The 22877-nt window shown below is 55.7% G+C and overlaps 2 protein-coding genes across 3 annotated transcripts; one reads left to right on the top strand and one right to left on the bottom strand.

Moving 5' to 3' along the window:
• Positions 1–6255: 6255 nt before the first annotated feature.
• On the top strand, positions 6256–8501 carry RAX (retina and anterior neural fold homeobox). 2 transcript variants are annotated; one of them, XM_074569826.1, is made up of 3 exons: positions 6256–6705; positions 6796–7025; positions 7712–8501. In XM_074569826.1, exons 1-3 carry the CDS (start codon positions 6429–6431, stop codon positions 8162–8164), a joined length of 960 nt encoding a protein of 319 aa, XP_074425927.1. In that variant the 5' UTR covers positions 6256–6428; the 3' UTR covers positions 8165–8501. The 2 variants fall into 2 exon arrangements, with proteins under 2 accessions (XP_074425927.1, XP_074425928.1); XM_074569827.1 differs by having other exon boundaries at positions 6796–7013.
• A 7769-nt stretch (positions 8502–16270) lies between these two features.
• On the bottom strand, positions 16271–21035 carry GRP (gastrin releasing peptide). Its single transcript, XM_074569720.1, has 3 exons — positions 20793–21035; positions 19436–19686; positions 16271–16757 (listed from the first exon to the last, which is right to left on the bottom strand). The coding sequence occupies exons 1-3, from the start codon at positions 20941–20943 to the stop codon at positions 16704–16706; spliced, it is 456 nt and encodes a 151-aa protein (XP_074425821.1). The 5' UTR covers positions 20944–21035; the 3' UTR covers positions 16271–16703.
• Between the last annotated feature and the right edge of the window lie 1842 nt (positions 21036–22877).

Raw genomic sequence — 22877 nt, forward strand, 5'->3', positions numbered from 1 at the left:
GGCGATGTAAACCATGACTTGTAAACACCGTTATTGCCTTCATTGGTCATTCCCTGGGGCACTCACCATGAGAGGACTTGGTTGTCCTACCTGGCAGCCCCATCTAACACCTCTGGCGGCTGCAGGCCCAGAGGGACCAAGGCTGCTGCTGCTGAGGGTCCATACGGCAGCACCCTCCCGGCTGCCAGCGGCTTTGGAACCAGCTCCCGGGTGAAGGGCAATGCTGGTGGGGACACCATGGCCGGCGCTTGGTACAACTGTGCCTTCACCAGGCAGCCCCCGGCGCTGAGCTGGGCAGAGCATCTCCCCACGCTTCCTGGGATGGTCCCTCTCCCCGGGGAGGGGGACAGCCATCACCCCCAGCGACACGGCTCAGCGCCAGGGGCAGGCAGACGCGTGGGATCTCAGGGGGGATTTCAGCCCGTGCCATGGAGGCAGAGGAGAGTGAGGGAGGGAGGAGGGTCACCCCTCTCCTGCTCCAGCAGGATGCTGGGTCTGAGGCTGCCAGGGAGGGTCCCACCACCTTCCACCGCAGCACTGGCACCGACACCGTGACACAGGAAAAGGACGGAGAAAATCAGATACTTCTAAAAAGCCCGTTATCGCCACTGGGTGTAACAGTGCCCTCCTCCGTGAATGCAAAGGGACAGAGAGGGCACTGTGTAGCTTTATGTGTTCATCATATATGGATCAGGTTTTATTAATCTGCACTAATACATTTATTTGTATGTCTTTTATCTGTTTTCTACTAGAATCCTTTATAGAATCCCAGCATTCACCATTTTCCTGCTAATGTACCGGTGAGCACACAGGCAAATACTTTCTAAAAACACTCCTCGCACAAATTCATTGAAATATGGCTCCCTGGCAGTGACGCTGGAGTTACCAGCTTAGGGACAGGGAGAGGTGGCAGGTGTCGGTCCTGTCCTCCGTGGGACAGCCCTGTGTAGGGGGGTTCTCGGATGCAAGAGATCATCTTGGAAAAGCTCATTCAGCAGCCAGTATTCAAATATAAGCTGCATAGACTTGTATGAAAACCTGTTATCAGATTATTTTCCCCATTGCAGTCCCAAGAAAATATGCCTTTTCTTCTTGCTCACTTCTTTCTTACTTAAGAAACACAGAAGTTGTCAAGTTTACCTTCCTTGTTTTTTCCAGAGGATGCCCTGGTCCGTTCAGAGGGATGTCAGTGGCTCTTGCACTGTAACAGGTCATTTCTTCAGTGCGTTATCAAGCATCAGAGCCAGCAAACGCTAACTCAGTCTCAAACACTGCCTAAAACCACCAAGAGTTCTGGTCCCGTTTCTGTCTCTTGAGATCCTTCTCTTACACGTCACCAGAGAACTTAATTATCTATGGGGAAAGACAAGTGGTCTCTTTTAGGAGGTCTTTACATAAAGCAGTTATAGTCGCCAGCTCAGCTCAATCAGCCTTTGGTTTGATCAAGCCATTTCCCTCTGTATCTGTATAAACCCGGTAGGTGTCTCCATACGGTTCTGTTCCTTTACAGGCTGAATTGTCTTATCTATAAAACACCAAAGTAAACAAGCCTAAGGCTTTCGACCTTTGAATTAAAATGTGCCTGGGACATCCTGAAAATCTTACTGAAAGCATCTGGTGGTTTAAAGGAGCTAATTAAATTCGTCAGCACATATAGGATCAGCATTTTCACGGTTTAAGGGTTCAGAGAAGAAAGTACAGTCAGAATCACCAAACAAGCGATTAATGAGATTCCAAAAAACACGTCAGGGCTGGCGGAGGGGAGCAGGGCTGGGGAGGGGGGGGCCTGGGGCTGGCACCAGGCTGGGAGCAGGAGCGGTGGGACATGGTGGGTCCTGGCCCCCGGCGCCGTGTCCCCAGACGCCCCCGCGAGCTGCCGGGCAGGGCAGCGCGATGGCCAGGGCACGGCTGCGGGTCTGTCCTGCCCTCACCGCACCGCAGGTGGCTGACCTGCTCCCCACGGCACCCGCAGGGCTCATCCCTCCCTCCCACGGCTGTCCCTGTCCTCGGGCACCAGCGCGGGCCTGGAGGGGCACACGGGTAGGAGGTGGCAGGGCCACACGGGGAACACATCACCGGCCATGCAGGTCTCCTCCAGATGCTCAGCCCTGGGGACAGAAAACGGGGCTGCCTGGAGCAGAACGGGGTGGCAGACGGCACACTGGTTCTGCTGAAAGGCTTAAGAAAAAGAGGAAAGACCTTTCTCCAAGGTCTTTCTCCAATGTCTCGCACTGAACAACCTTTCTGCCAAGGCTGCCGGAGCCTTCAGAGGCAGCCACTGCACACGTGTGCGTACGGGGATGCACTTTGGTGCACATGTGTGCAGGAACAGGACATATGTGCACACACTTAGGGACATGTGTGTGCACGTAGGTGCGTGTGTGTCTCTGTGTGTGTGTGTGTGTGTGTGCACCACACGGAAGAGCAGCAGATTAAAGCGTCACATGGGAGCTGCTGCTGGACGGACCCTACCTGGGATTTGGGGTTCTTATAGTTAATAGGATCGCTGGAGCTCAAGGCCGTCATCCCATCAAGATAAACGTCTCTAGTGCCCACTTTTAAGCAATCCGAATTCAATTAGGCTAATTGGAAAACAAGTAAAGAAGGATTGCATTAATATAGCCTTACAGCATGAACCTGCGCTCCCTGCCTCTGGAGGGACGGCCGAGCGTGGTGAGCCCCATGTCGGAGCCCTCACACCAGGTCCATGCTGCTCATGGCCCAGAATGGGCTGCCCCCTTCCCGGAGAAGCCGCGGCCACCCGCAGCCGGGACGGGCACGGGGACTGCGTGCTCCAGGGAGGCTGCGGCACCGCTCGCTGTGGGGCTGCTGCTGCCACTGAGCACCTTGTCGGGGTGGAGAGAACACAACTAGCCCTCCCAGGGGCAGGGAAAGAAAAGTCTCACCAGGAAAAAAAGCAGGTGACGGTCAAGGTACAAGTGATGCAGTGACGGGAGGAGGCGGCAGCTTCCTCATGCATCGTGCTTTCAAGAAGGCTCTTGACCTGCGCACTTGGGAACTTCTGGGGAGAAAAAAAGCACGGCCAGTTTTTGTCGGTTTTTAACAATCTGTTGGAAGGCACCGGGTATGCAAACTGCGGCAGGACACAGGTTCCCGCTGGGTGAATATTTCCCCCTTTTCCTTGTCCCCTCGTCCATCCCACCCCTTGCAGATTTGCTGTCTGACCTTGAAAGTGCCGTTCCTCCCCCAGGGCGGCGCTCCCTGCTGCACACCACTGCTCCGGAGAGCCACGTCCCACCTGCAGCGGGACTTCAGCTTCAAATGGCTGCTCTGCAAGGCAGCAATTATTTCAGCTTGACATAAAGAAAAGGCAGGAGGAAAGGAAGCAAGGATCCGCGGCATTTTATGGTGGCGATTTCATTGTGTGAAGCCACATCCCACACATGTGCCTCAACAGCCCCCACAGGATCAAGACTATCCTGATTTAGTCTTCACTATGCATGCGCAGGAAGGGAGGCTAGCGGACAAATGTGCTTTAGATGTTGCCTACCTTGAGAATTTTTGTTAGCTTCCAAACATAATTTCAGCAGTAAATGTTGTAATAATACATTGCAAAAAAAACCTTAAAAAGGTGATGGAATTGGGGGGGGCTATCTTTTGGAAAGGCAAGTAGCAAATCCCACCTATTTCATCCCCCAATGAACACTCTCAAATTTGATCCTTGCTGCTCCTGTAAATTTCCAAAGGTAAACAGTCTTTGAGAAGCTGCCGCGTACCACAGCACCAATTCCTGAGGCCTCACGCCAGTGCAACACCCATCCAGGGGAATCCGTGGCAGCAGAGGATTGAGCGAACGGCCCCAGAGGGAAACATACAGACGGTTCCCTTTCCTTGCCATCCTACACTCTCTGTGCGAGTCTCCGACTACCAGAGGAATCCTTAGACTTTGTCTCCCCCCCGAGCAGTGCGATGCCTCACGCGCGTGTCAGGGTAGCACAGTCCGTGCTGGATCTGGAGATGGAATAGGCAGAGCTGCTCTCTGCTCTGCTACTGGAACAGGGGTTTTTTTCAGATTTTTTTAGAGATTGTGACTGAGGGAGTTGCTTCCTCTTTCCACAACTCCTTTCCCCTGCAAGAAGGATGCTACAGCGGCAAACGCAGTTCCATATGGCAAATGCAACTGTAATCATCCACTGCCGAGGGAAGATCCTTCTCTATTAGGGAGGAAGGTCTGCTGTGTTCTGTGTGGGATGCGTACCCTGCTTTGGGGGGGAAGGGGGAGGTTTTTTGCTGTACATTTGCATTGTGATTGACAGCAAAAAAATTGAGCCTTGTCCCTGTCTGTATTCGACCATTTTGACAGGTGCCCTAAAAGCAGGACCCAATGCCCTTTATGGCACTTGCTGCCACAGCAGAGTCTGGCTAAAGGGGTTTTGTCTCACGTTTTTTTTTTTTTTTTTTTTGCTACAACAAGCAAAAACGATTCCTGAGTTTGCCCAGGGCTTCTGGAGGGACAGGCATGTTTTGTGCTGGTTGTGAGTGCCGTAAAACCCAGGCTCCAAATTAGAAGAAATTAGGGACATTGCACAGTTCATTCATCTTCACTAATAGAGTTCTTGGGAAATACACATGTAGATTAAAGGGACACAATGGCCCCTGGCTGATTGCTTTGAGTACCCTCCAATGCCCCTACAATGGTATTGACTTGCTTTTCATATTGCGCACAAAAGCCACACTAACCTTCTCTTGTCTCTTCTGTTGGCCTCTTCCCTCTTTGGCAACGGATGGCTGAGTTCTTTCGGCCCCAACCTCCCACCCCTCGCCACCCCCCCACTCCCCACACCCCCCCCCCAAGCAGCTAGTGAAGGCAAACCTCACCTGAAGTAGGAAAAGCCGAGCTAAGCACTTCTAAAAGAAATTAAGTTTGGGACATCAGACCATAAACCTTAGAAGGGTGTGGGCACCGGCAGAGGCAAGCACTGCCAATCTTTGTTTTGAAGCGATTCCTTTGGAAAAATCTACACAAAATGCATCTTGTTGGGGCAGGAGGGGAAGCAAAAATGAAGATTTGTTGAGAGAGGTCACGCCTTTTATTAGACTAGCTAACATATATGGAAGAAGCAGCAGCACCAGTGGTGTTCTTCATTCACACAGACTTTCCTCAGGCCTGAAATGGAAGATCCTTCAAAGCTAAGTGCAGGCTGAGAACCACTCTGGATGTCACTGTGTTTGTCACTTAAACCAGCCGGGACAAAAGACGGCTGGTGCCTCAGCGGAACTGGCAAGTGCTAGCATAAAAAGTGATAAAGTGGCAGAAAGAGAAATGCAGGGAACATACTGATGCAGGAAGGAGGATGCTAGAGGCAGGAGACACGATGCTGTTGCCTGGTCAGAACTGTGCTGAGTCCCCGTCCTCCACCAAGCCACGCACAAAGTAAGGTGTGGGATGTGGCGCTCTGCCTTACCTCCAGGAGCATTGGGCAGGTGTCCCATGAAGCCGTGCCCTGCCCTGCAGCCTCCCAGCCACACTCCCACCGCAGGGGACAGGGTCACAGAACCAGCTCTTCTCACGGGGTCTGTCCTATACCGATTACACTGGAAAATTCCCTCAGAAATATTGCCTTGCGCTTTCCCCAGACTTGTGAAGGCTGAAAGGCCGAGCCCACCTCCTTCAGGTGTCTCCAGAGCTCATCCTCCCCACAGCCCGCTCCTTCCCTCGGTCTCTACACCTGGCTCTGCAGGCGGCAGGCGCCGGGCAGGGGTCCCGGCGGGGGACCAGAGCATCCGCTTCTGCCCCCAGTGCCCTTCACCCTGCGCGCACACACGAAGCGCTGCCACGGCGTCCTCCTGCCCTTCACCTTTAGGGAGGCCACCGGTGGAACCGTCGCACTCAAAAAGCGCCCGGGCCGGACGTCGCCTGGAGCCGCCGAGCCAGAGAGCTGCCGAGAGACTCCGAGGGCCGGCAGCGCCGGGGCACCCGCTGCCCACCGGCCCCGGCCTCCCCCCGGGGCTCCGGGCCCTCCCCAGCCCCTCCGCGGAGCCCCTGTCCCGGCTGCGTCCCCCCGCGCCCGGCGAACCGGCAGATTCCCGACGGCGCCCGGCCCGGGCAGCGCAGCCCCGGGGCTGCGGCGGCGGCGGCGGAGCTCGGCGGGGCGCCCGGCCCGGCCCCCGGCCCGCCCCGCCCCGGGGGCCCCGGATGGCATCGCCCGGCGCCGTCTGGGGCCGGGGCCGGCGGGGCGGGGCGGGGGGCGGCGGGCGGGCGGGGGGGGGGCGGCGGGCGCTGCCGGCGGGGCCCGGGGGATGCCCTGCCTCCCCCGCCATGCCGGAGCGGCGCGGGGGCCTCGCCTTCCCCCTGGCCCGCCGCCCACCGGCACTCCTCCCCCGCCCCGAGGAGGCCAGCTCGCCAGAGCCGCCCCGGGGCCGGGCGGGACCGCAGCGCCGCGGCGGGGCCCCGGGCCGGCCGCCCCATGCACCCGCCCGCCGCCCCGCTCGCCATGGCCGAGGGCGCCTTCTCGCTGTCCGCTCCGGCGGCGCGGAGCCCCGGGGGGAACCCGTCGAGGCTGCACAGCATCGAGGCCATCCTGGGCTTCACCAAGGAGGACGGGCTGCTGGGCCCCTTCCCGCCCGACGGCAGCGCCGGCAGCGCCAAGGAGGCGGAGAGGCGGGGGGCCCGGCTCTGCCTGCCCAAGGGGCCCGGGGAGCCGCCGCCGACAGAGCCCCCGGGCCGCGCCGAGCGCTTCCAAGGTGAGCGGGGCGGGGGGCTCCCCTCCGCGCCCCCGGGCGAGCCCCGCGGGGAGACCGCCCCCCCGGTGACCGCCCGTCTCCCCCGCCCAGAGCCCTACTGCCCCGGCAGCGCCAGCCCCGAGCTGCCCGCCGGCAGCGGCGGCGAAGGGAAGCCGTCGGAGGAGGAGCAGCCCAAGAAGAAGCACCGGCGGAACCGCACCACCTTCACCACCTACCAGCTCCACGAGCTGGAGCGCGCCTTCGAGAAGTCCCACTACCCCGACGTCTACAGCCGGGAGGAGCTGGCCATGAAGGTCAACCTGCCCGAGGTCCGCGTCCAGGTAACGCCCGACCCGCCGCCCCGGGCCGCGCTCCGGCCGCCCCGCCGCCGCCGCCAGCGCCGCACGCAGCCCGCCCCGGCAGGGCGCAGCCCCGCTTCCCGGCGCCGGGAGCCCCCGGCCCGGCGTGCACCCGCCATCCCGGCGGCCGGAGCGCCGTGAACCCAGCCCGGCACCGCCTGAGTGGCCCCACGGCCACCGCCGGGCGTCCCTGCAGCTGCCGCCGGCCCCACGGCCCCGACGCGGCGGCCCCGGCCCGGCCCGGCCGGCGGGACACCGCGGAGCCCGGGGCCGTTTTCCGTCCGGCAGCCGCGGGGTCGCGCCGCTGCCCGTTGCCTGGCGTGTCCCGGCGCGGGGCTACCGAGGCCGCTGTGCGCCGGGGCGGTGGCTAGCGGTCGGCCAGCGGGTGGCTAGCGGATGGCCAGCAGCCGGGCGGGCGATCCGGGCGGGCTGGCCCCGCCGCCGGGCACTCCCCGCGCTGCTTTCCCCCGGCACCGCTCCCACCCGAGCCCGGGGCTGCCGAGCCCAGGGCTACCAAGCCCGGCTGATCCCGTTCCTGCCCCGGCCCAGCCGGGCACGCCACGTCTGTGGCTCCATCGTGTCAGTGGCTCCGTTTTGTGTGCCCCGTTGTGGCCGTGGCAGAGCCGGCATGGCACCCCTGTGCTGCCCTAACGCAGCTGTGCTTACAGGTGTGGTTTCAGAACAGACGGGCCAAGTGGAGGCGGCAGGAGAAGCTGGAGGTGACCTCCATGAAGCTGCAAGACTCACCCATCCTCTCCTTCAACCGCTCGCCGCAGGGAACACCCATGGGTCCTCTCAGCAGCAACCTGCCCCTGGAGACGTGGCTGAGCCCGCCAGTGCCCAGCGGCACGGCCCTGCAGAGCCTGCCCGGCTTCGTGGCCTCGCCGCAGAGCCTGCCCAGCAGCTACACGCCACCGCCATTCCTGAACTCTCCGGCAGTGACCCACGCGCTGCAGCCCCTGGGTGCCATGGGACCACCGCCACCTTACCAGTGCGGGGCCACCTTTGTGGACAAGTTCCCCTTGGACGAGGCAGACCCGCGCAACACCAGCATTGCCGCCTTGCGGATGAAAGCCAAGGAGCACATCCAGTCCATTGGAAAACCCTGGCAGACAATCTGAACTCCCTCCGCAGCACCTGGGAGAATCCCGCAGGGAAAGGCCAATCCTGGGACGACCAAGGGACACCCTTGCCCTGCTCCGTCTCCCCTGGATGGCTGGGCATGGCAGTGCTGTCCCTTGCACCAGCCTTTCCCCAATGCCTTGACTTGCTTTGTGTTTTGCCGTCCTTTTAATTCCCTTTTCCACATGCCCTGCAGAGTAAGGACCCTGATCATAGCTTAGGAAAACAGTCTCCTTTGCGCTCCCTCCTTGGCTGGACGCCATAGTTGCAATAAAAGCTGCAGTAGGGCGAAGCGCTGTGTGAGGTGGCTGGGAACCGTGGCCTGCGTTGCCTGGGGAGGGTTTTCTGCTTTTGCGCCATGAAGTGGCACCACCTGCGTGAATCAGGGCTGTGCAGCGTGTCTCTGCACCCGGGTGGGCCGCGGGGACCGGACCCTGCAGCCAGAGGGGTGGGACAGGCCTGGCTGTGTCCCTCCTCCCGCCGCCCCAGCAGTGGGACCCTGCCCGAGCTGGCTGTGGGCTCCGGGGGTGCAGCCCCATGGCGGGAGGGTCCTCGCTCGGAAAGCGGGGGCTGGAGTCTGGGCCACCTCAGGTTGGGACGGGCTTTGCCCACCCCTGCCCCAGTGGGCCGGCGTCAGTGCCGTCCCCTTGCTGCCCCCTCGGAGAGGGGACCTGGAGGTGCCGCGGGGGGCAGGGGCGGTAGCTGTCGGGGTGCTGGGTGTCTGGAGCTGTCGGGGGGTCCTGCTGGCTGCGTCCTGCTGGGAGCAGCCCCTGGAGGCTGGCACGGCGCTGGGCCCTGCTCGCCCCCACCCATGCCCATCGCCAGGCTGCCGAAACTAAAACTGCAGCATCTTTATTTTCCATTATCTCCGTTACTGCTTGTAATGGGGCTGAGAAGCTGTAATGAAACACCCCTTCTCCTCCGCTGGGCACGGGGTGCTCTACACACTCTGGAGGTTGTGGCAATTAACGTTTCTCATTAGGGAAGAGAGAAGGATGCACAAGCGCCCTCATTGTGTCCTGGGGATGATTCAATGCAGACTGGGAGACCTCTCCTTTCACCATTTCCCACTCGTTGTGGCCAGACAAAGGCTGGCATCTAATTATATTTTCACAATCTGTGCGTATCTTTTAAGAGTCCTGTCAGAAACAAGTACGTCAGCTTTGTTCAGCTTCACTTCAGAGAGCTTTTTAACCTTAGACAGCAGTTTCTAAACATCCCTTCACAGCCTTGTCCACAGCAGCCCCCACCTATTGTCTGGAGAGCTTCTTTCAAGGATAATAATAGGAATCCCTCTATTTTGAAATGCCCTTTCCTCTCCCCCAGCCTCCCTGCAGATCCGACCTGCCTCTGGACGGCAGCACACGCTGTGCCCGGGCCCCTGGGCTTCCCTTCTCCGAGCTGCGCAGGGCCAGGGGCTGCAGGGACCCCCAGCAAGTGGTCCCTGCTGAGCCAGGGGGGATGTAGCCCTGCTGGGGCCAAACCCTCACGCTGGGCTCCGGACCCACCTGTGCTGCTCCGTGCGTGTCCGCGACGGAGCCCAGCTCCCCAGCACGCAGCTCTGCTTCCCGGGCAAAGAAACGCCGTGCGGTCAGGAGCAGAGAGTGCTACCGCTGTGGGGACCAGGGAAATGTGTTGCTAACTTCCAGTAAGGAGACCTAAGTAAACTTCTGGTGGGAAAGAGAACAAAAACTGTATTGCTTCAGTTTTTATGTGTTACTCCAGCGGTCCTTTCACAGGTGAGCCATGTTTGCATGACTGAGGATGCTGGGCTTGCAAGAAGGTGCATCTCCCCTGGCGTCTCTTGGCGTGGTTGGGAAGTGCCTGCCCGCCCGGGGCTATGTCCATGGGGGACTGCGGAGGCTCCGCACACTCGTCCTTGGCGGGGGCAGGAGCAATCCCACTTGCCATGGCTTGGCTGCGGTCCTGATGCGGAACACCCTCCTGCCTGTGAGCACATTCAGCTGCTGCCGGGAAGCTCTTACCTGTGCTTATTGCTCATGAGTAACGCGCAGCCCCTCGGGATTTCAGTGGTGCTCTCCCATGCTTCGACGCTGCTGCCCTTCCTCCCTGTTGCCTCCAGTTCTTCTGTATCCAAAGCCACTGGAAAGCTCCCCCCCCCGAGTTTTTGGTGAGCGCGTGACCAGCACTGACGCTCGGTTACTTGAGGCAGTCAGAGACTAACAGTGACAGCAGCACAGTGACAGGACGGCAGAAAGAGCAGCTGAAGATGCCCCTTCACTTATATTAAGCTCCTGATCCAACACCTGTGAGCGAAAACCGAAAGATTATGTCAAGCCGTGTTTTATTGACATACATTTAAGCCGATCTTTTGTTATATGTTGAACATGTGAACCCTGTAATCGATAAACTGTGCGCAGTCATGTCCTTGAAGGAAAGCTATGAGTTTACTGCTAAAAATAAATATTTTAACCAGCTAAACATTAAGTGGGCACAGCCAGGTAAATATTTTTCAAACAAATAAAGGGACAGAAGCATATGCAAACTCATACCTTTCTTGTACCCAGTCCGGTTTTCTCTGTTCCTACACTTTCTTTCAAATTGTCCCATTCCATTTTAAAAGCTCATTTGTTCATTTTGTTGTAAATATCTTCTCCTTCTTAATTGGGTGCTGAGTCTAATAATCCTGCCTCGGCTTGTTAACTGTACAATAGCAGTCAGAGTTAATGACCCATTAGTGATTAATTCCTTAAACAGCATCTAATTGCTCACTGTAAAACCTTTTCTTAAAACTGGATTAAATCATCTAGATCCTTAACCACTTCTTTACTCTAACTTTGCTAAGGCTATTAGCCTGGCCTTTTCTGAATGATCTATTTCTTCTTTTGCTTAAACTGTATTAGCAAGACAGTATTTTTAGTGTCTATATTTGACTTCTTTGCAACATCTGGAGTTCTAAGGAAAAATAATACCGATAAAAGACTGCCAGCGGAAATATTAAGAAATGTACTCCTTTGCAATGAGACAAGCGCAGACGGTGAATGCTGGGGAAATGCCAGAAAATGGGATGCCACCTCTGGGAGAGGTGGAGGTGCAGGACAGGGTTTGTGAGGGGTAGTGGCTGCTCCTGGAAGTATGTAGGGTTCGTGAGGCTGTAAATGCTTCTTAGAGTTTTTCCAGGAGTAATTTGGTCTTTGCTCAGTGTCCTGACCACGGGGCAGCGGGCAAGGGCTGCCCCAGGAGACGCTGGAGAGATGGCCAGGAGGGATGGCTACCTGGCGAGGAACCCTCGCTGCCCTCCCGTGGGCACAGAGCCCTGCTCCTGGGGCTCCCACTCCTCCCCTCCCGACACAGGGCAACTGGCTCGGGACGGGGGACAAACCTCGCTGGTGGGTCTGCCACCGGTCCAGCTGGGCTCTCCCGCCACCTGACACTGAGGAGCTCTTTCCCCTTTCCCTCCCTGTTGCCTTTCACTGGCTGAACAGGCTGAACTTAACTGTGTTTTATTTTAGTTCATTCCCAGGTAAATCCCACATGACTGGTCTGAGCTTCCTGGTTTTTTAACTGGGGAGAAGATGGATGGATAAACATTTCTTTATACTATGCAAGCCCTTAAACTGTCCACTTTGCATTTGCTTCAAAGTTCTGGAAAAGTAAAATCAAATCCCCGTCTCTGCATCTGCTTCACCTGTAGCGATGGCTTCACTGGCAAATGGGGTTAATCCTGGGTGATTTCCCATTAAGATGTGAAATGCAGAGAGGTGGGCTGTTTTTCGTGAGAAGCCTTCCCGTTAGGCCTGGCTGTCTTGGCCCAGCCCAGAAATCCCAGGCGTAACGTACAGAAGTGTGAAGTTTTGCACAAAACATAAAAAAATGTTGAAAACGTTGAAAAAAACATGAGCTATGCAGGAGAGAAGGCAATCGCTATAAAGAGCTTTGAAGATCTCTGAATTAATAATTATGAGGAAAGTGCCATCACGAAACTTGGTCTCAATGGCACGATTTCTCGGCAGAAAGTGTCTTCTAATCTGTCTTCCTTCCCACCCCTGTTCAAAATCCTGTCAGTGTTCAAGAGAACTACCAAAGACACGTGACCTACTTAAGCCAAGAAGTGTTTTGGCATGGAGTTTGGCTCACTTGCTTTCCAGTGGAGCAGGACCAGCTCCGTGTCCAGGGCTGAACCCCGGTCCCTGCCGGACGGGGCTGGGAGAAGCTGCCGTCCCCGCTGGAGACATGGGACGGACGCCGTGTTCGCTCCACAAACGCTGGGTCTTGGCCCCCGCAAGGCGAAAACACGCAGAGCTGGGTCACAGTTCAATGTCTGTAGGAGGTGTTGGGGCTGAGGGCAGCGCTGTTCCCTTCCTCTGTGGAGGATGTGTCGATGTCTGCAGGCGAGACGGAAGGTTGAAGGATCTCCTTTCCATCTGCCTCAGCCACATCTGACAGGGATTTCGAGTAAGAACATTTAACTACTTACTGTTGAAAAATCTCAAGTATCTGTTCAAAGCTCCTGGCTACATCTTTCTTCGTTTCAGAATGTTGGGGCATACTACGAGGTCCAACTCCAATGGGCATTAATTTGAGGTGCTTCCCTTCAGCTACAGGGGTTTGGGGCTGGACACTCAGGTTCTTTCTTTCATGCAATCAGCATCTTCCCGTGTCACTGATGCCGTGGGTTATAAACCGTGGGACTTCAGCAACTTCCTTCAGTAGCTTGCCCACCACAGAGTACCTATCTACAAAATCCTATCGTAGCCGAAAATGGCGGAATAAAACAAACAAAAGCGATCAGCATGAAAAGCTGGTTAGAGCAGGACACTGGTCACTCCGATAACATCACGATCTTTTCCCGGTGGAATGAATATTGTGTCTCCTCTCTCTGAGCATCTCTGTGTTCCGCCAGGGCGTGATGTGAAAACTGGCTGACATTTGGCAGCCACCCCTCTGTCATATGACATTTCTGCCCCACTAAGAACTGCGAAATCAGCTCTGAAACGTTTGGTTCTGTGTAGAAATGCAGCCAAAGTCAGCTAGGCAAGGCACTCCGGAGACAGTCTATATGGAGGCAGCAGAAATTTGGACGGAGGCAAGAAGAGGTAAGAGCCGAAGCTTTGGCCACAGATCCAGAAGGGGGTGTTGAGGCAAAGGGAGGATGGCGTCCCGCCGCTGAGCAGGGCAGGCAGGTCCGATGTCCCTCCTTCGACTCCATCTTGGCAGAGGCAGGCACAGGGAGCAAACGACGGGCCCCTGGGCGAATCGGAGCATCATGGAGGGGATGCTAGCTTGAAGCAATGCTTTTACACAAAGGTCTCCTCAGGCTCGCCAGCAGCTTGTTCTCGCTCAAATGCCTCCACTGGCTGCAGTGCGACTCCCAGACAGGGTGGCTCGCGTGGCCAGTCTATGATGAATTGGTCACAAACATGCTGCTTCCCCGTCCCTTCCCCATGTCCCCGTCCCTTCCCTGTAACCGCCTACGAAATACCCTTGCAGTTGATTGATGCTGCCTCTGTGGGGTAAGGGGGGGGCCCCTGTTTTACATGCGGAGAAACTGAGGCGCGGAGAAACATGGTTCACCCCAGCTCAGACGGGGATGGCCTAACTGCGTCGCCTCGTGCCCCTACAGCCATTGGAGACCCCTCAGGTAGCCTGAGCCACCCACACGTGCCTGGCGCGTACGACAGGCTCTGCAAGAGACCCCCTCGGCTTTCGGTGCCATAGCTGGGTCCGAGGCTGCTCACAGCAGCAGTGCCGGTGCTCGGCATCCCACCCGCAGGCTGTACGAAGATCTCCCGAGTCTTCGGGTAGTGCTTTGGCTTCTGGGCCGGGCTGCTTCTCTTTTTATTTCTTGGCTGTACAACACGCGCACGGATTCACTGCAGTGACTTTGGCCGCAGGAAGACCAAAGCCAGCCTCTGAGACACCTTTTGTGCCGTCCCTCTCGTTTTGCTCAGCTGCCCCCTCCACTCCACCTTCATGGCTGCCAAGGTCGGGAAAGGGAAGGTGGATTCAAATGTGCGAGCAAAGCTTTCCGGGGGTGGCCCAGTATCCCTGAGGGAATGTGGCACCGGCTGAGCCGCTGCAGTTTGTGTAACGTGGGTAATTTATACCGCGATGGGAAACCGAGAGCCTGCCCCCCACCCTGCCCCAGGAACAGCTGCCTCCTGCTTCTCCTGCTCTTCTGGGGATTCCCCCTGTCCATTGCCTTTCTGTCTCCTTCTGGCACTGCCGTCCCTGTTGGGCCCTGCACTGAGCCAAAATTAAACCACTTGATGGCAGAACCCAGATTGCATGGGAGCTTTCTCACACGGCCTTTGTCGCAGGTCCTTCCTCCAAGAGGGAAGAGGGCCTTGGGGAGAGGGGAGGAAAGACAGGCACACCACATGAGCGGGGCTGGGGGGGTTTCTGAAGTGCTAGTCCTAACTCCTGGCAAAACTTCGCATTGTCTTCAGGCAAGGTGGCAAACAGGGACAAAAAGAGAAAGGCAAAATTGAAAAAGATAAGCATTTTTTAAGTTATAAAAATCCTGGGACAGCAATTAAGTACACTGGGTATTCCTTTTGGCTGGCATAGGTTGGGATGTTGAGAGAAATCTGATTTACCCTGGGACTCAGAATATCTCAAAGGAAGCATGCCGGTAATCACTAGAGGTCTAATTGACTACTAGCACTACTAATTGCCATGGGCACTCCGGTGCCTTTTTCTCCGCACTTTTGCCTGAGAAGACGTGCAGCGCCCCCGGTGCGGGCAAGAAACACCCGCGCGGCGAAGTTTGAACCCCGCCGTGCCCGGTGCGGGGGGGGGCGCTCCCGGCGCACCCCCAGCGCCCACACCCCCGCCTGGGTCCCCGGCCGCTTCCCCGGGGCGACCGGCCCGGCCCCCGGCTCCCCCCGCGGCCGCGGCCACCGGGACCCCCCGGGACCCCCGCCCCGCGGCCAGGACGCACCCTGCGGGTCGCCCGCCCCCCCCGCCCCGGCGCGGGTCGCCCTTCCGCGGTCCGAGGGCGCCCCCTGCTGGAGGCGGCCGGCGCCGGCTCTGCCCCGGGGCCCCCCCGGCTCCGCGGGGTCCGCAGCCGGACGGAGCCTCCGCGGTGGCCCCTGCGTCGGGCAGAGGGTTTGCACCAACGCGGTTGTTTGTGCAAAAACGTGCATTTGACTAATTCGCCTCCGCTTCAGAGAGTGGCTGAGGTCGGCAGGGACCTCTGGAGGTCACCTTGTCCGACCCCCTGGTCAAGCAGGGTCACCTACGAGCAGTTGCCCAGGACCACGTCCAGATGGCTTTTGACTGTCTCCAAGGATGGAGGCTCCACCACCTCTCTGGGCGACCTGTGCCAGGGCTAAAGTCGCCCCCACAGTGAAAAAGTGTCTCCTGATGCTCAGAGGTGCCCGTTGCCTCCAGCCTGTCACCGGGTATCGCTGGAATGAGCCTGGTCCTCCCTTCTCTGTGCCCTCCCGCCAGGTGTTTATACCCTTTGGTGACACCCCTGAGCTTCTCTGCTCCAGGCTGAACAGCTGCAGCCCCTCCTCAGAGAAGAGATGCTCCAAGCCCCATCATCATCTTTTGTGGCCCTTTGTTGACCTCTCTCCAGTTTGTCCATGTCCCTCTTGTACTGGGATGCTCAGAACTGGACGCAGCACTGCAGGGGTGGCCCCCCCAGTGCTGAGCAGTGTCACCTCCTTACCCAGGCCTGCTTCTCCTGCTCCGTGTTGAGCTGTGCATCTCATCCTCACCGTCTGGTCTGCCGGTGCTCTCCTCGGAGGAAGGGTGGCAGCACCATCTCTCCTGTCATGGCCGCTGATGGTGTGGCTGCCCAGGCCAGAGAACTACAGGTGAGCAAGAAGCACTGCTCAGTGCGCTGTGCCCCACAAAAGATGTCGCCAGCTCGTTCTCCTGGGAGGCAACATTCTTCCTTTGCTCCCGTGTGGCCACGCAATGGGTACCGGACCTGCTCACATGCGGTCAGGAGTGTGGTGCGGGCACATCACTCAGAGGCAGAGCATCTCTCAGGGGTCTCCAGGCTGCCTGCCGGTGGAAGGGCATCACCTGCCCCGTCCTTGTCCCACTGACACCTCAGGAGGGCAGCGGCAGCTTGCCTCTGCTGAAAAAACACTACGGACCGGGGAGCGATTCAAGAAAGAGAAGAGCTTCAGTGGAAAATTAATCATTCTGTGTTTTCTTTGTTATTAGCTGTGGCACAGCCAATTTCCATTTTATTGACTCAAATAAAAGTATAAACACAGCCTTTTTACTGGTACTATTTATTGCGAATGTTGAAATGTCACGTAGTTTTGAACTAAGATGAACTGATTAGATAGGTAAGTCATATAATTAATTGGAAGACCCTTCCATGACAATTATATATATCAAAGCCATTCAAGTGAGAAAAATGCAACCTTGAAAATGAAGTAAAGAGTTTAGTCATTGCCGAAACATACAAGAATATGTGTATTTAGATATTTTACACAAGGGAAATCTTGTTTACAGAAAAGAGACCTTGTTGATTATCTGATACAATCAAGTGCTTGTGAAATAGTCTCTTACGGAAAGTATTCAATTTCTTCAAGATTTAGAGACCTTCTTTCAGCTTGGAGTGCTCTCTTTCGCATTCACAACTTGAAGCAGATAGTCCATCATCTGATAAAAAGAGAAAAATATTATTTATACTCTGGTCCTGAAAAAAGTAATTCACTAAGTTAATAATCCTAATGTATATCTCCTCTGTGTATTCACATAACAAACACATTCCTAATAACCTTTCCAAAACAGACCTCATTTGTCTTGGTTAGCGTAACAACCAGCTGCCAAAGGACGAGGAAAGTCATTCTCCCAAATAATTCTGGCTGCCATCTCATTTATATAGTGGCTCATTAGTGTTAAAAAGCCAAGTCATAGAACCAATTTAAAGCTTATTTTCCAACTTACTTTTACACTTAGGCCAACTTGCAGGAGAGATTTCCCTTCTGACCCTTAACTACTTTAATTGTAATTTAGTCACGGAATAAAGAGCAGGCAAGACCTTCATTTGCCTGTTGTTAACCGAAAACAGAGGAAAATAACTCAAGTGCACCACCCTAAGCCTGATTCCCAGAACTATTCTGCTCACGGCTTTGGCTGTTTTGGCTATTTGTGAGCTGCGGCACTTTCCCTACTCCGGGTGACTTTCAGAAAGAATTTTCTTATTCTTGAGAAGAAACGTACAGCACAGCGTGAGCATTCGTGGCGAATAATGCACTGGGTGAATCTGAGCTAATAAGCAAGACCTTGAACCGAGTTACCTGAAGTGCGTATCCAGCCCTATTTACTTCCGCAGCCTTTAGCTTTGGGGATTTAAAATTCAAATTTTAAATTAAAGGTCATTGATGCTCTCGTATCACTGCGCACGTGTATGACTGAATTTCATATATATATATCAGGATTCCACCTTTATAAATAAACAAGGCATCCTTTATTAAAAATAACGATTATCATTCTTTAAATGTTTAGGAAACGGTCACAGGCCTCAAAACCCACAAAGCACATTCCCTTCCATCTTCAGGTCCTCTCCACCCGAAGGCAGATCTCAAAAAGAAACACAGCGTAACTTTCAGGTGCTGGGTTTTTACTCGCTGAAGCCAAAGGAAAAGCAAAGCATCGTATCTTATCTGGGCTGCAGATAACCGCGTATCTGGGTCCAACAGCAGGAAAGGTCACATATTACTTTCACGCTTATGTTTTACTTCAAGATGTAGGCAAAATAACTGCTAACTGCTGGGAATCAAAGGTTCTGTGATAAAATGAGGTTCTGCAAGTTGTCATATATCTTGGTCACATGAAAGACACAATTTTTTTATCAATCATTGCAGAAATCCATACATTTAAGGCAATAACCTCACCATTCCATGTGTATATTCAATGTCTGACCACAAAAATGTGGATATTAATTTAGGGTAAAAGTACACGCATATGGATATAATTCAACTTACTGGAGGCAACTTTCAGCCTTCGTGAGTACTATTTATTACCAGATACTTTTAGAAGTCAAAATATTTCCCTCTTTCCACGGCATAATGGAATTTGTTCATCTGATTTGATTACAAAGCTGCACACTGCAGAGCCGAAGATGAGATAAATAGTTTTCTTTTTAGGTAGTATTAATCACAGTTATTATAAGCAACACTGTCGTAAAGCCATCGCCAGAAAGAAACCCCCGGGCGGCGTTCATATCAGTGGTGTAAGAGACTTAAATCATGGCTTAATTTAACGGGCAATTCAAGTCAAAACCAAAGCATGCACTGACTTCACTGCACCAGGATTTCAGGAGGAATACTGGGCTGAAGTTAGCCCGGGAACATTAATTACACCGTACTGCAGTAAAATATAGGAAGAAAAAAAATCTTCCCGTTAATGTCTTTAAGGGGGTGTATTAACCTTTTTATTCTATTTCAATGCCACCCAAAAGAATTCTGCAGCTCCATCAATATTACTGCACTTGGTGCATTATAAGGAAAGTTTTCTAGTAAATTCTGCAATTTACATTACGTCATTTAGACACTGATTGCTTTCTGTAAAAGCTCACTGATACCCTTCCCAGTGCATTTCACGGGATTTTCCGAAAGAGTCGGGGCGAATCTGTTGTTACCTTGTGACACAGTGCTGATAAGTACGCTACCCCGAGGAAAGAAGAGGTGGATCCTAGGCACACATTATAGCGCATCGGTAGCCACAGGCTCGTTTTGCAAGCCCGCAAAGGACCACAGCAGTGGCCAGTACCACCCGCTGCGGGGGAAAGGCTTGTGTGAGGCAAAGACCCAGCTGGGAACAGGAGAAACTCTCCGACCGGCCGCTCTGTCCGCTGGCGGGCAACCTCACAGGCCAGGCAAGGAAATGACAGCCAGAATGGCCACCGAGGGTGACAGTCACCACGGTGTGGCTTTATACACAATTTGCCTTCTTCCCGCCCCCGGGGCTCACACCTGCTTTTCACACCGGCTTGTTTCTCCTGGGTTTACACAGAACTGGGTGCCCAACGCGCTCATCTGAGCATGAAGTGCTGGGAAAGGGAAGAGTGGAACCACCGAGCCACTTGAAGGGAATGCAGACACTAAAACCTGCTTAACCCTTGCTGAGCTTTTGCCCGGTACCAAATTAATTCATAAAAAGTACCGTCTGTGAGTGACAATCTGTAATCAAGAGCAGAGTCTTACTTCACTGAATGCGCAAGATGCATTTTTGCTACTTTTCTGGACAATCCACAAATTAGAGGAAGCTGGTATGTTACTGTAAAACAAAATTTGAATATATGGAGGTATTTTTACAGGTTTTATCTTACTTACATCTTTCCAGCTGCTATTGTCATCTGTCTCCCATGTGTTCCTGGTATACCAGGGAAGCCCCCCTTTTAAAAAGTGAGCACTTTTATTTTCATTCCCTTCCAGCAGCCGTAGCAAATATTTTGAGATTTCTTCCCACTGCAGGTAGTCTTCCAGCTGCTTGATATTTTCAGGTAATGCTGAAAGCGGGGTCTTGTTTTCTTCTTCATAAACATAAGGAAAATCTCCAGTGCTCTTTTTCCCCATTAAGTGTCCTGTAAGAACAATGGTGGTAGCATGAAGTTAACCAAAGCAGGTACAGATTTGGTTGTTTGACAGCAGCTGGAAGTTGTTATTGACTGACACTATGGAGAGAAGGGAAGGGGTTGGATGATGCCGAAGTGGGAGCGCAGCTGGGACCGGAGATTTTGTCACAGTGTCACACACACAATTAATTTCCTCTGACTCTACATTGTCAGAGAAAATGCTGCTGAGAACAGGACAGAGATAACCGAGCGTTTTGCCAGGGGAGGCACCTATTAGGATTTGCTGGAATAAGAAATGGAAGGAGAAGCGGTAGGTTTTAGACTTTCCTTGCCTTGACACGGGATGCGGGAGCCGTAGTGCCAGCCTGTGTTCCAGCGCCTTTCGAGGGGCTAAACTGGAGCCACTTGGGATATACCGTGTCTTATGGTCACCAGAACGAAATCATAGCCGGATTTAGGCTGCAACAGAGGCTTCCGGGAAGGGGAAGGAGAGAGGCAGCACCGGAGGAGCCTCCTCCGTCCATCTGAGCGCCCCAGGGCGCGCCGAGATGCTGACTGCATCCCCCCGGGCGGCCGTCGGCCTTGGGTTCGGGTTCCTGCATCGCTGACGGGAGGTCGCGGTAGGAAGCGACCACCGAAAAAACACGCCAAGGGGAGGGGGGAAAGCGGTCGCCCCGGCGCTGCCGGTCCCCGGGGAGCGCCCCGCCACCGCCGGCCGGTACCGGGGACGACCGTCAGGGACGCGCTGCGGCGGCTCCGGGGCGCACGGAGGGACGGGACCCGCGGCGCGGAGCCAAGCGGCACCGGCGGGGAGACCGGCAGCGGGAGGCGACCGGGACCGGCGGGGAGACCGGCACCGGGAGATGAACGGCACCGGCGGGGCGACCAGCATCGGAGGCGACCAGGACCGGCAGGGCGACCGGGACCGGCAGGCGGCTCCGCCGGCAGCCCGGCGCGGCGACGGCGGGGAAAAGTCGCAACCCTTCCCTGTCCCCGGACTGTCCCCGGGGGCACGGAGAGCCGTCGGGGCGAGGCGCTGCCGGGACCGGTCGAAGCGCGGGGGAGTGACCGGAGCGGCGGCGGAGCGTCCATCCGCGGCCGGGACGGCGACTTACCCACAGCCCAGTGGCTACCGCGGGGGTAGATCTTGGTGAGCCCGGGGGACCCGCCGGGCTGCAGCGGGGCCGCGCCGCCCTGAGCCGCCAGCAGCGCCAGCGCCAGCAGCGGCAAAGCTCCGGGACGCCGGGGGCCACCGCCTCCGCCCATCCTACCGCTGCCGGTACCGCCGCCGGTGCCGCCCCTCCGGCTCCGTCTGGGCGAAGCGCTGCCCGCTGCCGCCCCCCCATTTATACGGAGCCGGGACCGGGAGAGAGCGGAGCTCCGGCGCCTGACGCCTCCTCACGGGGACGGGGATGCGGCCGCCCCCGGCCCCCCCGTGGGTGGCTACCGGTAGCCCTCCTCCCCCCGCCCGCCTCCTCGCTCCCGGCGGGGGGGTGGTGACCCCGGGGCTCAGCCCTCCGAGGAGTCGGGCTGCCCTAGACCAGGTTGCTCCAAGCCCCGTCCAACCTGGCCTTGAACCCCTCCAGGGATGGGGCAGCCACAGCTTCTCTGGGCAACCTGGGCCAGGGGCTCACCACCCTCACAGCAAACAATTTCTTCCCAATATCCCATCTAAATCTCCCCTCTTCCAGTTTAAAACCATTCCCCTCATCCCATGGCTCCCCTCCCTGATCCAGAGTCCCTCCCCAGCTTTCCTGGAGCCCCTTGAGGGACTGGCAGGGGCTGGAAGGTCTCCGCGGAGCCTTCTCTTCTCCAGGCTGAACCCCCCCAGCTCTCTCAGCCTGTCCTCCCAGCAGAGGGGCTCCAGCCCTCCCAGCATCCCCGTGGCCTCCTCTGGCCCCGCTCCAACAGGCCCATGTCTGTCCTGTGCTGAGGGCTCCAGAGCTGGACACAGTGCTCTAGGTGGGGTCTCACCAGAGCGGAGTGGGGGGGCTCTGGTAAGTGTGTGGGGGGGTCTGAGGTGGCCTAGGTGGCTGTGAGGGACGACCGAGATGGGACGGATGCTGCTGGTGGTGGTGCCCAGTACGACCGATCCTCATCTTGTCAGGGGTCAAAAACAGCCCCAGCCACGGCACAGGCGGTGACAGAGAGGGACGTCCCTGCTGCGGGAGCCTGCGGTTTGCGAGGGCACATGGGGGGCTTTGACTAATGTGGAGGAGGTGGGTGAGGGAATGCTGATGACACCGTGCGGTTTTCACCCTCACCATGTGTGTCCTCCTGCTAAGCTTTACTGGGTAAAAAGGGTTGCCACGAACTGCTGGACCAGGGAGCCAGGGTGTCGTGGTTACGCTTCTGTTACAGGAACTATTTTTCTGAAGAAGAAGTTTCTGTTAAAATGCATCTCTCTTCTTTACAGAAAGCATGAAAATGTTCACAGAACTGGTTTGCTGCTCCAGACTAAAATGACCAAACAGGTTGAAAAATGTTTTACAAGAGCTCGTGGAAAAAAGATGCTCCAGCATTTTTTAAGAGGGAGGAATGGCTGTAAAATGACCAAACTCAAACCAACATCACTTGAAGTTCATTGAAATAGAAGCTCTTGTGCAAAGCGTTTCTTTTAGTTTCCAATATCATGTACATTTACTGTCACAGGTGACAGTGAGGTGACTCGCTGATTTACAGGATTTTCTTCTTTCCTTGCACAGAGACCCTGTAATCTTTCTGGTGCTCTAAGGCACCTGGAACTGGCCAACTTTGTAATCGTTAATGGATGAGAAGATTTCCATCCTGAAGAGGCAGTGCCGAGGAAAGGATGGGTGAATCACCGAAGGAGACGATATACAACTGTAAAGGCCACGTAGAGGCGGAACGCTTAAATGCATACTCAACTTCAGGCGTAAGTGGCTCAGTGAAGTGAGGGTGGGTGAGCAGCGCAGGGATGTCGTGTCCTGATGGGCCGATTGTCCCAGAGGGGGACGACAGAGACAGGTATGGAAGAAGTCATGTGGAACTGGTGCAGCTTGTGTGATGGCTTTGCTGCCTGGAGAACCGTGCCAGGAAGCAGGAGGCACAGTAACCGAGATGACTGTGAGGAACTTGCCAGATCCTTCAGCGAACCCCGCACGACTGGAACTGAACTGTGCCCAATGGAAACTACCGTGGATGTGAATTAACATAATTACCGGGCAGACTATCTAGTA

The sequence above is a fragment of the Larus michahellis genome, chromosome Z (assembly GCF_964199755.1).
Source record: "Larus michahellis chromosome Z, bLarMic1.1, whole genome shotgun sequence".
NCBI classification, from domain to species: domain Eukaryota; kingdom Metazoa; phylum Chordata; class Aves; order Charadriiformes; family Laridae; genus Larus; species Larus michahellis.